General features: G+C 45.5%; 2 protein-coding genes and 1 long non-coding RNA gene across 3 annotated transcripts; 1 reads left to right on the plus strand and 2 right to left on the minus strand.

The window, feature by feature from the left end:
• LOC104934391 (gastrula zinc finger protein XlCGF57.1) lies at nt 1-2,370 on the plus strand. Its single transcript, XM_010750040.3, has 2 exons — nt 1-373; nt 1,303-2,370. Exons 1-2 carry the CDS (start codon nt 199-201, stop codon nt 2,244-2,246), a joined length of 1,119 nt encoding a protein of 372 aa, XP_010748342.3. The 5' UTR covers nt 1-198; the 3' UTR covers nt 2,247-2,370.
• A 3,546-nt stretch (nt 2,371-5,916) lies between these two features.
• cart4 (cocaine- and amphetamine-regulated transcript 4) lies at nt 5,917-8,714 on the minus strand. Its single transcript, XM_019274067.2, has 4 exons — nt 8,169-8,714; nt 7,953-8,090; nt 6,408-6,491; nt 5,917-6,114 (listed from the first exon to the last, which is right to left on the minus strand). Exons 2-4 carry the CDS (start codon nt 8,070-8,072, stop codon nt 6,007-6,009), a joined length of 312 nt encoding a protein of 103 aa, XP_019129612.1. The 5' UTR covers nt 8,073-8,090; nt 8,169-8,714; the 3' UTR covers nt 5,917-6,006.
• A 2,551-nt stretch (nt 8,715-11,265) lies between these two features.
• LOC113747308 (uncharacterized) lies at nt 11,266-13,557 on the minus strand. Its single transcript, XR_003463543.1, has 3 exons — nt 13,299-13,557; nt 13,012-13,136; nt 11,266-12,109 (listed from the first exon to the last, which is right to left on the minus strand). It is a non-coding gene; the product is annotated as an uncharacterized LOC113747308 (long non-coding RNA).
• Between the last annotated feature and the right edge of the window lie 340 nt (nt 13,558-13,897).

Consider the following 13,897-nt stretch of genomic DNA (forward strand, 5'->3'; position numbering starts at 1 on the left):
CTCTGTGACGTCCCCGCAGACTGTCTAAAACCTGGACGTAGTCTCTGTGTCAAACAAATGCATGAATGAGCTTTTATTTTGAAACGTGCCCCGGAAGTTGTGGCTGTTATTGTGTCGTGGTGTTTCCGCAGGGAGTCACAGTGTCTCTGTCTCTGTCTCTGTCTGTCTGTCTCTGTCTCTGTCTCTGTCTCTCTGAACATGTCCAGACTTCACAGTCTCAGGCTGTTCGTCGGTCAGCGGCTCTCCGCCGCCGTCGATGAGATCTTCGGGCATTTTGAACGAACCATCTCGGAGTACGAGCAGGAGATGGACCGCCGGCACCGGGACCTGCTGGACGAGGTGTTACCGCCCGAGGCGAAGCTCCGCCGGGCAGGTTTGTGTCTGTCTGCCGCTGAAACATGTTTCATGTCACGGAGCTTCATGCTAAGCTAACGTTAGCCGTTCAGACACATAACAGGCCGAACCAACCCGAACCCTAACGAGTCTAAACCCGAAACAGCTGTCACAGTTAGGATGTAATCTGATTACTCTCATAATGTAAGTCATTACATGTTACTACGTTACAAACCAACTCTAACAGAAGTAAATAGACTTCCTGTTTCATGCTGAGCCAACAGGTGAGTTACACCTGCCGAGGATTATACAGTCACATCAAACAAAGCACCAATACTGACCTCTGATTGGCTGATCATGAGCCTGACCCAGTTCAGCTGAGTTGGAGTTGGTTAGTTTAACTGGTTGGTTGGTTGGTTGTTTGTGGTTGGTTGTTTGTGGTTGGTTGGTTGTTTGTGGTTGGTTGTTTGTGGTTGGTTGGTTGGTTGAGTTGGTTGGTTGTTTGGTTGTTTGTGGTTGGTTGGTTGGTTGGTTGGTTGGTTGGTTGGTTGTTTGTGGTTGGTTGGTTGGTTGGTTGAGTTGGTTGTTTGTGGTTGGTTGGTTGGTTGGTTGGTTGGTTGGTTGTTTGTGGTTGGTTGGTTGGTTGAGTTGGTTGTTTGGTTGTTTGTGGTTGGTTGGTTGGTTGGTTGGTTGGTTGGTTGGTTGGTTGTTTGGTGATCAGGTTGGCGATTGCTGACGTAGTAAGTTGAATTTTAGTGGACGGAGATGAAGACATTGTGAGTTCATCATCACCTCCATCAGGCTCTCTCTGCCCAGACTGAGGCTGTTTTCTGGGGGACAGTTGATGAAGAGTCAGCATGGAGGACTGAGCGTGTCGACTCAGTGTTTTAATTGACGGTTGAACTGCAGCAACATTTTCTCGATATAGGAGACAGTGAGTAACAATACTGTCATGTGTTTGTATTTCAGGGTTTCCTGTCGACGTCCAACAAGTGTTTGTGAGTTTCAAAGAGGTTCGGCCTGAGCAGCAGGAGTGGAGCTCCAGTCTGGACCAGGGTGACCCAACAGAACCGACCCACATTAAAGAGGAAGAGGAGGAGGAACTCTGGACCAGCAGAGAGCAGCTTCAAGGTGTGGACGAGGTGAAGGAGGAGGATGGAGAGAAACCTCGGGTGGAAACAGAAGCTGATGGAGAGGACAGTGAAGGACCAGAACCAGACAGAACCTCAGATCCAGAACCAGACAGAACTTCAGATCCAGAACCAGACAGATCCTCAAATCCGAATCATTATTTCCAAACAGTTAGTGGCAGCAAAGTTTCAAAGTGTTCTGAGACTGAAGTCAGTGATGATGATTGTAAGTCGGGCCCTGTGAGTGACGTGAACTGTAACGCCGTGAAGAAGTCGTTCACGTGTTGTGAGTGTGGCAGGAAGTTTGGTCGTAAGGACAGTCTGCGGCGTCACATGAGGTTTCACACGGGAGAGAAACCGTACAGCTGCTCCGTGTGCGGGAAAAGGTTTTCTCAGAGGCCGAACTTGATCCGACACATGAGGTGTCACTCCGGAGAAAAACCGTTCAGCTGTTCGTTTTGTGACGCCAGCTTCGCCGTGCGCAGCGCTCTGGTGAATCACATGAGGATCCACACCGGAGAGAAACCGTTCAGCTGCCTGTACTGCGACAAAAGCTTCACACAGAAGGGCGGACTGAAGAAACACATGACGGTGCACACAGGGGAGAAACCGTACAGCTGCCCCGTGTGTGATAAAAGTTTCTCTCAGAAGGCGAACCTGACGTATCACTTCTCCGTGCACACGGGACACAAACAGTTCAGCTGCAGCGTCTGTGACAAAAGATTCACGTGGCAGTCGCAGGTCAAAAGTCACAAGTGTGTCGGCGAGAACAGCAGCGCCTGAAAGTCTGAACAGTCTGAAGAGTCCACGTCTGTCCTGTTAGGACAGGAAGTCTAACAAACACTGAGAGGACAGTCCACAGCTGTCCTCTGAATGCTAGTTTCAATAAAATATAAATTCAAACAAAGTTTTTGTTCCCGCCTCCTTTTTGTCTGATTGAAGACATAAAGTCAATCTGTCCTCTGTCCTCCAGTCTCTGTCCTCCAGTCTCTGTCCTCCAGTGTCTGTCCAGCACTGACACAAAGTGTCTTCAGTGTCTTCATGGTATTTTAGAGTTTGTCATTTCCTGATAAACCAGAAAAAGTTGTTGATGATGTCATCCTGCACTGGGAACGTGTCCTAATTTGACATCCAATCAGACGCTTTCTGTCTTCTGACCTGAGCGGAGTGCTTCCTGTTTGACCCGGTCTGTGAGTGCTGTAGCTAACTGCTAACATGAGTTGATGTTCTGGACCTCGCTAGTTTAGGAAAAGATACTGCACCAGGTGAGCGAACACACACACACACAGATTAATGAACGCATGCATTTAATTACTGAACAAACAGATTTGACATGTTTTAAGATTCACCATGATCAAAATAATGTTCACACGCTCGTACAACCATTCATTAGGCTCAGTCACCATGGTAACAATCAAAATGGCGTCTGCTTTCCTGAACACAAACATACAGCTGCTCCGTGTCCCCATCACCAGATCTAACCCTACAGGGACCTCAGGACTCATGAGGACCTGTGTGATGAAGGTTTAAGTGTCATCACACTGAAGTCAGTCCAGAAGCTGAGAGAGTGAGCACCCACAAACATCTCAGGCAGCCGTTCACAGGCAGTCTGAGCTGTCGCAGGTCGGATCCAAGATCATGGACCGGTACCCCCGCTCACCGCTCTGCACAGCCTGTGTAGACACGAACATAGAAATATGAAATATGAATCAACACAGAGCAGAAGAAAGAAATGTTTGACTGCCACGTTAACCTGGAAATATTTACACAGACTTGGTACGTAAGCTTGGACATGTCATGCATGTGACTGTGGACAATATGCAAATATATGCACGTCTAATGTAAAGATACAATAAAACATGAAGTTAATGTTAGCAGTGTTTTTTATGGTTATAGTTGGTGAGTTGGTTGGTTAGTTAGTTAGTGAGTTTGTTGGTGAGTTGGTTGGTTAGTTGGTGAGTTGGTTGGTTAGTTGGTGAGTTGGTTAGTTGGTGAGTTGGTTGGTGAGTTGGTTGGTTAGTTGGTTAGTGAGAAGAGATGCACTTAAATTGACTAATTAAGGAGCCAAAGTGATTCATCACAGGTGGTTCATCCTCTGTCCTCCAGAGACGCAGCTATAGGTTGTTAAAGGCGGTCATTAAGAACCTTCATCCTGATCATCGTTGAATTTGGAAGCTTAAAAGAAGTTTTTGCAGAACTGTGCGGTTCAGATGTTTTAAAAGCTGTTCTTCTAGACCAACTTCATCTGGAATCATAAACTTCAGTTTATCGAGCTCCTCTACTGTAGAACTGAAGTGGCTAAAGGCTAAAGTCGGTCTGAGCTGCTCTGTGTGGACACAGCCAGAATCGATGTCTCCTGAAGATGAATCTTAATGTAGTGGTACATTACTCCATCTTTGTGTTAATACATTACCGCTGTGTTCGTCCGTGTCATGTGACACGTCCACTATTTTGGTGATGACATTTGCTACTAGTGTGAAGACTGATTCCACAAAGTATCGGCCCAGTTCTGCAATGATCTCGCTGTCAGGCGGGAAGAGTTCATCCAGTGCTCCGTTACTAGCTCATGAAATCAACAATCAAACAAAGAGCCAGCATACACTAACGAACCGAGGAGCTACAACGGCTGTTTTCACACAGAAGTTTCCCCTTTAAATGTTGCTTGAATTTATATTATTATAATAATATAATTTATTATTGTTTGTGTCTTTAAAAGGCAACAAAAGGTCGAGCGTCCACACAGTGTTTTCTTTGTTTTACCTCTTCAAATTTCCCTTCAAAGCCGTCGCTGGCAGAAAATCCTCCACCGATGTCCAACAGAATCATCTGGATGTCCAAGAACTCTGTTTTGTTCTTGTTTTTAACCACACACATGATCAGTGGTCAGACCTTCAACATGTGCTGTGTGCTGTATTTTAATGATGGTGTGTTTCTATGTCGAGGACACGTCGTCCATCTGCTGCGACATGAAAGCCGAGCTCCACGGCACGTTCCAGCATCTCACAGAAGCACATGAGGTCACTAACAGTATCAACATGGGAACCACACATACAGATGAATGCTGAAGAAGCTGCGGGACATGAGCTGATAACCAGCTGCACATTCTGGACAAGATTTTCAGTCAAATGTAATAAAAGATTCCAGCTTGATGACTTTAGGAGCCAGCTGACATGAAAGGAAGAGGAAAAGTAATCTATTACAAATCTCACTGACTGCAGCTCCAACATACAACATGTGGATCACCACGAGACTGCAGACATTCATTTGTTGAGTAAATCATAAACGGTTTGGCTTCCTGTGAGGAGAAGTTAGCGTGTGTGACAATAAATCAGACATGTATGAAGATAAAACAAGGATGACACGTCTGACCATATTTGGTCTGTCCTGCCCAATGCCCCTCCTCCAACAACATGCAGCTTTAATTGTTAATTAAATAATTGATTCATGAATTAAAGACTCTTGTAGTACTTTTACTGCTGATACTTCAACAGTAAAGTACAAGTACAGGTACTTTAAAGAAGTATTTACATTTCAGTGTTTGCAGATATCTGAGTGTAAACAGGTCTCACACACACACACACACACACCTGTTGTCTGTCCTAACACTGTGTGTGTGTGTGTGTGTGTGTGTGTGTGTGTGTGTGTTAGCATTAATTAGCATGTCTTATCTCTGTCGGCTGGACGCTGTGAGCTAAATGTCATCCTGTCTGATCGACGCTCACATGAAAGCGTCTCTGAATCAGCTTGTCTCTGATTGGACGATCGTGCTGATTGGAACATGCAGCTGGAGGAACCATCAGGTGACAGGTGGACTGACCCGGCAGCTGCTGTCGTCACTGTGTCATAAAGGTTGTTGGGAGAGCGGCGGCGGCAGCGTGGAGTCTGAAAGAGACGAGGCCCCGAGGCCGATCAGGACAGATCGATCGATCAGAGATGATTGATCGTGTTTCTGCGACAGGAAACTGTCACTCTGTGCTCCAATCACAGTCGAGCAACTTTCTGTACTTAATTAAGCCTCGCGTTAGCTACGCGTTAGCCACGCGTTAGCTACGCGTTAGCTACGCGTTAGTTACATGTTAGTTACGCGTTAGCCTCGCGTTAGTTATGTGTTAGTGTTATAGGACCTGGACGGTGAGCGTTGGACACGTCTCGTCCTCAGTGGACGTCATTTGGTCCCTGTAACTGAAGGGGAGGGACGACTGGCTGAAGAAGCAGGTGGAGCTGCAGGTGGAGCTGCAGGTGGAGGTGCAGGTGGAGGTGCAGGTGGAGGTGCAGCTGCAGGTGGAGGTGCAGGTGGAGCTGCAGGTGGAGCTGCAGGTGGAGGTGGTTTCTGATTTCTGTCTCATCGTGGAGGTCAGATGCTAACTTTGTACAAATGATGATGTCATCGAGTCGAGCAGATTTATGAAGAAACTTTATTAACAAAAATAAATGAATCTGAGGACAGACACCCAAACTCTAAAACAAAGACAGAGACATGCAGAGAGAGAGAGTCAGGTGAGACAGGTGAGACAGGTGTGTGTGTGTGTGTGTGTGTGTGTGTTCAGTAGCAGCGCAAGAAGAAGGTGTTGCAGGCCGTTCCTCTCAGACAGTCGCACAGTCGACCGATCCGAGGTCCATGCTTCATCGCACAGCGCTCACCCACATCACACTGAGAGAGACAGACAGGCAGACAGAGAGACAGACAGACAGACAGACAGACAGAGAGACAGGCAGATCAAAATTTGAACTTGAATGAGACATTACCTAATAATACTAACACAGAGACAGGCTGTGATGTCATGTGATGATGTCATGTGATGATGTCATGTGACGTGAGCAGTCCAGTCGTCAGCCTCGTTCACACCTCACGTCCTGCAGGTGTGAACGAGTCTGACCTGATCAACAGGAAGTCCATAAAAGGAAGAGACGTGTTTGATTGACAGCTGTCAGTCATGTTCTCACCCGCGGGATGACGCTGGCTTTCTTCTCCACGGAGAGTCCAACACTGCTGTCAGCTTCATCCAGGAGACCCTGCAGAGCTTCAGCCTGCACACAGAGACAGAGACACAGGGACAGACAGAGAGACACACACAGAGACAGAGACACAGGGACAGACAGAGAGACACACACAGACAGACAGAGAGACAGGGACAGACAGAGAGACACACACAGAGACAGAGAGACACACACAGAGACAGAGAGACAGGGACAGACAGAGAGACACACACAGACAGACAGAGAGAGACAGAGAGAGAGACACACACAGAGACAGACAGAGAGAGACAGAGACACAGAGACAGAGACACAGGGACAGACAGAGAGACACACACAGAGACAGAGACACAGGGACAGACAGAGAGACACACACAGAGACAGACAGAGAGAGACAGAGAGAGAGACACACACAGAGACAGACAGAGAGAGACAGAGACACAGAGACAGAGACACAGGGACAGACAGAGAGACACACACAGAGACACAGGGACAGACAGAGAGACACACACAGAGATAGACAGACAGAGACAGAGAGAGAGACAGAGAGACACACACAGAGACAGAGACACAGGGACAGAGAGACAGAGAGAGAGACAGAGAGACACACACAGAGACAGACAGAGAGAGAGAGACACACACAGAGACAGAGAGAGAGACACACACAGAGACAGAGAGAGACACACACACAGAGACAGAGAGACACACACAGAGACAGAGAGAGACACAGAGACAGACAGACAGAGGGAGAGAGACAGAGACAGACAGAGAGAGAGACACAGAGACAGACAGAGAGACACACACAGAGACAGAGACACAGAGACAGACAGAGAGACACACACAGAGACAGAGAGACACAGAGAGAGAGACACACACAGAGACAGAGAGAGACAGAGAGACACACACAGAGACAGAGACAGACAGAGAGACACAGAGACAGAGACAGAGAGACAGACACACACACACACAGTTATTTGTTGATGAATCTAAAATTAAATTAATTAATTTTCATGATTTAGAAACATTTTGAATGTTTTGAATTGTTTACATCTTAATTAATAAACGTTTACACTTTAATCACTTCTAATTTAAAAACATTCATTCAATGATCTAAACCAGGGGTCTTCAACCTGCGGTCCGTGACCCCCAGGGGGTCTGCAGAGATAATGCAGGGGTCTGCAGAGATAATGCAGGGGTCTGCCAATAATTGTCAATTTCATAATTTCCACCAAAATAATGCCTGAGAATAATGACTGAGAAACTACAAACAGACCGATACTAGTCCCTAAAAAGTTGAATAAAGTCAATATAAAAGTGATTTTAGGCGTAAAATGTGACACGTCTCCTGATCTAAACCTCCGTTATCTGTAATCATCTGTGTTCACTGGCTCTAAGTTCATCTAATTAGATTTCATTCATGATTGGATGAGTTCATCATACCTGAGTCAGACAGTCAGTCATGTTAATGTTCAGCGTATTTAATATTTAAAGTCTGCCTGACGACAGACGACTCACCAGCTCTTTGGTTGTGAGTCCAATGCTCGGCTCGTCGGGCGACCTTTGACCCTGACAGAGTGATGTCAGCACAGACAGACAGACGGACAGGTAGACGGCAGCTCGCACGCTCTCCATCATCAAAAACACTTAAAAAACCTAAAAAAAACGTAAAGACAGAAAAGTTTTAGAGTGTTCAAACCAACACGACGTTCAGGAGGACGGAGATGAACTCACGAGTCGAACGATTAAAGATCCAACACAAATATAAATCTTATATTTCTTTTCTTCTTTGGTGTCGAATTCCAAACTGTGTTTCTCCTCGTGGGTTCTCCTGCAGCACCTCCTTTCTTACTTTATTTCTTCCTCGTCCTCTTGCTCATCACGTTCCTCCCTCCTGTATTTATACTGTCTCCTCCTCCTGCTGTCAGCTGCTCGCTCGCATATTATTCATGTATTCAGGACGTCACATGAGAGCGTGTGGACGTGTTTTCCTGTGATTGATGATGTATCCATGCAGTTAATATTAAACAGACCTGTTGTCTCGAGGTCAGAGGTCAGACTGTGACTCACAGCTGAAGGTCACATTAACACTTAGTGTCAGTTCATTATGTGGAATCATCTCCTCCTTTAATGAACATGCCATCGATTTCACTGTGCCACGAGATAATGATCGAGAGCTGCTCCGATGATGGACGGACTACAGCCTGACCACAAAGAGACAAAAAACAACCACGAAGAGACAAAAAACAACCACGAAGAGTCAAAAAACAACCACGAAGAGGCAAAACACAACCACGAAGAGACAAAACAACCACAAAGAGACAAAAAACAACCACAAAGAGACAAAAAACAACCACGAAGAGACAAAAAACAACCACAAAGAGTCAAAAAACAACCACGAAGAGACAAAAAACAACCACGAAGAGTCAAAAAACAACCACAAAGAGACAAAAAACAACCACGAAGAGACAAAAAACAACCACGAAGAGTCAAAAAACAACCACAAAGAGACAAAACAACCACGAAGAGACAAAACAACCACAAAGAGACAAAAAACAACCACAAAGAGACAAAAAACAACCACGAAGAGACAAAAAACAACCACGAAGAGTCAAAAAACAACCACAAAGAGACAAAAAACAACCACAAAGAGACAAAAAACAACCACAAAGAGACAAAAAACAACCACAAAGAGACAAAACAACCACAAAGAGACAAAAAACAACTATGAAGAGACAAAACAACCACGAAGAGACAAAAAACAACCACGAAGAGACAAAAAACAACCACAAAGAGACAAAAAAACAACCACAAAGAGACAAAACAACCACGAAGAGACAAAAAACAACCACGAAGAGACACAAATACAAAGAGTGTCTCGCTTTTGTTTTGTCTCTTTGTAGTTGTTGGTGTTCCTAAATAAATGTCATGTTATAATCAGAATTATCTTCAGAGTGGAGGTCAGTCCTCATGAGGACGGTTGCAGTCAGAGGATCAGACGAGTTCATTAACGCCTCGCTCTCTACCTGATAATTAAAATACAGCTGCTTCCTGTCAGAGTCGAGGAGTCGCTGTTTCATCTGGATGTTGTTTGTTGGACAAATCTCCCATCATTCATCTGTGCTGGAGGCAGCGGGCCTGACCTCAGATCAGGAAGATGTTTAATGATGACGCAGGGGAAACTGTTGCTGCCCTTTCCTTCGTCTGATTTGCATCGTGAGGTGACCTGCAGCTCAGAGAGCGTTCAGCATTTCATCTCAACTCTCATTAACGGCTAAATGTCAAACGGACGACTCACTGACCGCCCAGCACGGCGGTGTGTGTGTGTGAGTGTGTGTGTGTGAGTGTGTGTGTGTGAGTGTGCGTGCGTGTGTGTGTGTGTGTGTGAGTGTGCGTGTGTGTGAGTGTGCGTGTGTGTGTGTGTGTGTGAGTGTGCGTGTGTGTGAGTGTGTGTGAGTGTGTGTGTGCGTGAGTGTGTGTGTGTGTGTGCGTGCGCGTGTGAGTGTGTGTGAGTGTGTGTGTGTGTGTGAGTGTGTGTGTGTGTGAGTGTGTGAAGTACAAAAGTACAAAATGTCCGACTGAATTCAAAATACTCGCTGATTCTTTGAGGGTACAAACTGAACATAAATCTCCACAGAGCGAGCGAGCGGACAGTCGAGGCTGAAGCTGACGTCACACACACTGTTTATTCAGACAAACCACAGAAGAAGAAGACAGACGACGAACTTCAAACATCCCCTGACCTTCAGAATAAACATGAAGCTACTACACCCACAAAACACTGTCTGTCTGTCTGTCTGTCTGTGTGTCTGTCCGTCTGTCTGTCTGTCTGTCTGTCCGTCTGTCTGTCTGTCCGTCCGTCCGTCCGTCCGTCCGTCTGTATGTCTGTGTGTCTGTCTGTCCCTCTGTCTGTCTGTCTGTCTGTCTGTCTGTCTGTCTGTCTGTCTTATCACTGTCTGCGGGTCAGTTAGGCGTGAGCTGGTCAGTCTATGTTTGGACAGAATAAATGTCATCACACTTCATCTCTATCTTCACTCACTGACATTTGTACAACACAAATGTTGTCTAAAACCTGGACGTAGTCTCTGTGACGTCCCTGCAGACTGTCTAAAACCTGGACGTAGTCTCCGTGACGTCCTCGCAGACTGTCTAAAACCTGGACGTAGTCTGAGTGTCTCTGGCATTTTAATATGGAGACTTACGGAGACTGACTCACTTCTGAGCCAGCCTCAAGTGGACGAGAAGAGAAACTGCAGTTTGTGTCTTTACTTCACAGAAACTGAAGATGCTGATTGGTTATTACACAACGACAGAATGTTTGTTAGTGAAATGCACCCTGGGAGTTGTAGTTCCAGTCTGTTTCGTCCTCGTCGTTGCGTTCGTGATAAAAACTTTAAGGCCTGTCTCGTGGACGTGGATCAAAGTTCACTCTGGTTTCGTGCAGATTCCCCGTGGACTGAAATAAATAAGGAGCGTCGCCCGAGGCGTCCGTCACTTCCTCCTCTCGGCCGTCGTCAACACTCGCCGTGAGTTGGTGACACTGACGAGGTCGACTCCGATCATCATCAACACACCACAAATAAACATGTGAGGCCTGAAGGCGCCAACATTCTGCTGATGTTCACAAGATTGAACTCATTAATGACTCTTATACTTGTATCATTTAATATGTTAATAAAGAAAAGTCAGCACGTATGAAGCAGCAGTTCTTATTAATATTTGGATCCTCATAACTAATTATCATGTTAATTATTCATTAATACGTCAATGAGTCATTCATTAATCTGTGACATCATCAGATTAAAACAAGTCAGAAACGATCAACGAGAAACTTTTAAAGATTTTATTGTAAAAAATATTAAAGTGAAAAATTTAAATCATGAACTCTGAATTTACCAACACAGACTTTTAATTTGACGGGACAAATACTTCCTGTTTAGATTTTCATCATCAGGATCCTCGGTCTGGTCTGGACCGGACTGGACTGGACCAGAGGATGGACAGTAGTTAGTAAATAAAGAAAGTGCTGCTGTTGGACTCTCACTCTGTGATGTCACAGTGATGTCATCACCGTGATGACATCACTGTGACATCACTGTGACTCTGGGGGCACTGTTCTGTAAATGTCTCTCTAACATTGTCGAACTTTGTCGAGGTTTGGACTAAACGCAGTGAAGGTGACACTGCGGCCTTCTGGGTAACTAATTTTTAAAATGTTTACAAACAAACATCAGGAAGTCCTTCAAAATAAAAGTACTTTACTGCAGTAAACGTGACGTCATCTTTGAGGTTTCCATGGATACCCTTCACGTTCGTCTCTTAGCAACAGTGGACTGTGAGCTGGTGTGGTTTGTTCCTGATGACATCAGAGTTCATCACAGTGTGACTCGCTGACAGACAGACAGGTAGAAGGTGAGACAGGTGACAAGTAAAGTGTAAACAGACTCAGTGATCGGTGCTGCTCATGAAGCTTCGTGATTGGCTCAGGTCCACCTGTGAACGCACAGCTCCCTGTTCAGGTGGGCGTCAGAGGTCACAGAGGTGACTATGACTCCTCCCACCTGTGATCAGGTGACCCGTGCTGGTGTGGGCGGGATTGGACTGATCCAGCATTGGGCTCATAGAGTGTTCAAGCTGATCAGAACCGTCAGAGTCCAGACCAGCATCCTGATGTCCTGCAGACAGTAAACACAGCGTCAGCTCCTGATCACATGACACACAGCTCATATGTTAGCTTAGCTTAGCATCTTAACATGACGGCTAATGTATAATGCTAACAGTACCATGGAGATGTTAATTAGCATGTTAGCAACATTAGCATGTTAGCATGCTACATGCTAATGTTGTGAGTGCATTAACCAGTGTTGCAGACTGTGGTAAGAGTTTGACTGAGGACGTCTGAACATGGGGACGTATGGATCAGAGTGTTCTGTGAGCTATTGTTGTGGTCAAAGTGTTTCTCATATTCAGACGAGAAAAACATCCAACCACCGAGACCACAGAACACACACACACACACACACACACACACACACACACACACACTGTTTGATTTACAGATATAAAGAGTGTCAGTGTTTGTTGATGCTGGCAGAGAAGCTACACTTTATAGAAAGCAGATGGACACACACATACACACACATACACACACACAGTGTTAACAGCTGTAATGTGTTGAATCAGCACTTTTATAAATAATCCAGACATAGCAGAACTCGTCCTGGGATCAGTACCAGGTTCTATCTGTTTTGTCTGTTTAAAGGTCCGGTCTATGATTCACTGACATCTAGAGGCATAGCAGCTAACGCTACGAGCTAGCATCAACCTCTGAACCGGCAGTGTCCAGTCTAACAGTGAACACAGCGACAGAACCTCTGAAATCTCCATTAGCTTATATCATCAGTTAGCTATGTTAGCCTTTTCCCAAAACTATTGATGTCCAGAACATTACCTTATGTTAGCAGATGCTAACATGCTAAAGTTGCTAATAGCATGTAGAATATAAACATTCTGATGTATTGCAATACAACTGTTAGCATTTATGCTAAAAGTTCTGGTTAAGTGAATCTGTTGTTACCATGGAAACAGCACGTGATGCGGCACCATGAACGCCGTCCTCGTCTTGCTCGCCGTCCTCGTCTTGCTCGTCGTCCAGGCCAATGAATTGGCTGAGTTTGTCCAGATCGTCGCTGCTGCCGTTACCTGAAGACACCACAAACACCTGTAACACCTGTGAACCTCACCTGAGCCACCAGAGCTAACACGCTAACTGAAACTGAAGCTAAGCTAACGGCTAATCGTTTCCTGAATGTTACGTAGAGAATCTTTAAGGAACCAAACAGTGTGTGTGTGTGTGTGACTCACTGAAAAAGGTGTACTCGAAGGTGGCGTTGTAGTCGCCGTAGTCTGGAGCTGGAGTGAAGTCGTCGTACTGAGCTGACACTGCAAATACAACAAGTACAGTTAGCAGCTTGGCTAACACTTCCCTCTGCTTCCAGTCTTTGTGCTAAGCTAGGCTAAAGAGCTCAGTGACCTCATGAAACATTTAAATATTCCACTGAGGTGTGTCTGCTGTTATTATGTTTCATGATCCACCATCTGCCTTCAATAAGAACTGTGTGTGTGTGTGTGTGTGTGTGTGTGTGTGTGTGTGTGTGGTGGGCGTCTGGGTGTGTTCAGATTCTCAGCATGTTTTCACTTCATTGTTGAACACACTTTTTGTTGTTCAAAGACAGTTGAGGTTGAATCCAGCTGCTCTCATACAACAGACAGTACGGTAAAAAACCAGAGTCACAACAAGTCAAACATACACACACACACACACACACACAAACATACACACAAACATACACGCACACAGACACAAACACACACAGACACAAACATACACACACACACACACACACACACACACACACACACAAACATACACACACATAGACACAATCACACACACACACACA

Source organism: Larimichthys crocea, chromosome XIII (genome assembly GCF_000972845.2).
Source record: "Larimichthys crocea isolate SSNF chromosome XIII, L_crocea_2.0, whole genome shotgun sequence".
NCBI classification, from domain to species: Eukaryota; Metazoa; Chordata; class Actinopteri; family Sciaenidae; genus Larimichthys; species Larimichthys crocea.

Coding starts and splice junctions, on each gene's coding strand:
- LOC104934391 (XM_010750040.3), top strand. CDS start 199: ATGTCCAGACTTCACAGTCTCAGGCTGTTCGTCGGTCAGCGGCTCTCC. Junction 374..1,302: donor GGCGAAGCTCCGCCGGGCAG/GTTTGTGTCTGT, acceptor TTTGTATTTCAG/GGTTTCCTGTCGACGTCCAA.
- cart4 (XM_019274067.2), bottom strand. CDS start 8,072: ATGATGGAGAGCGTGCGAGCTGCCGTCTACCTGTCCGTCTGTCTGTCT. Junction 6,492..7,952: donor GACTCACAACCAAAGAGCTG/GTGAGTCGTCTG, acceptor CTCTGTGTGCAG/GCTGAAGCTCTGCAGGGTCT. Junction 6,115..6,407: donor AAGCCAGCGTCATCCCGCGG/GTGAGAACATGA, acceptor TGTCTCTCTCAG/TGTGATGTGGGTGAGCGCTG.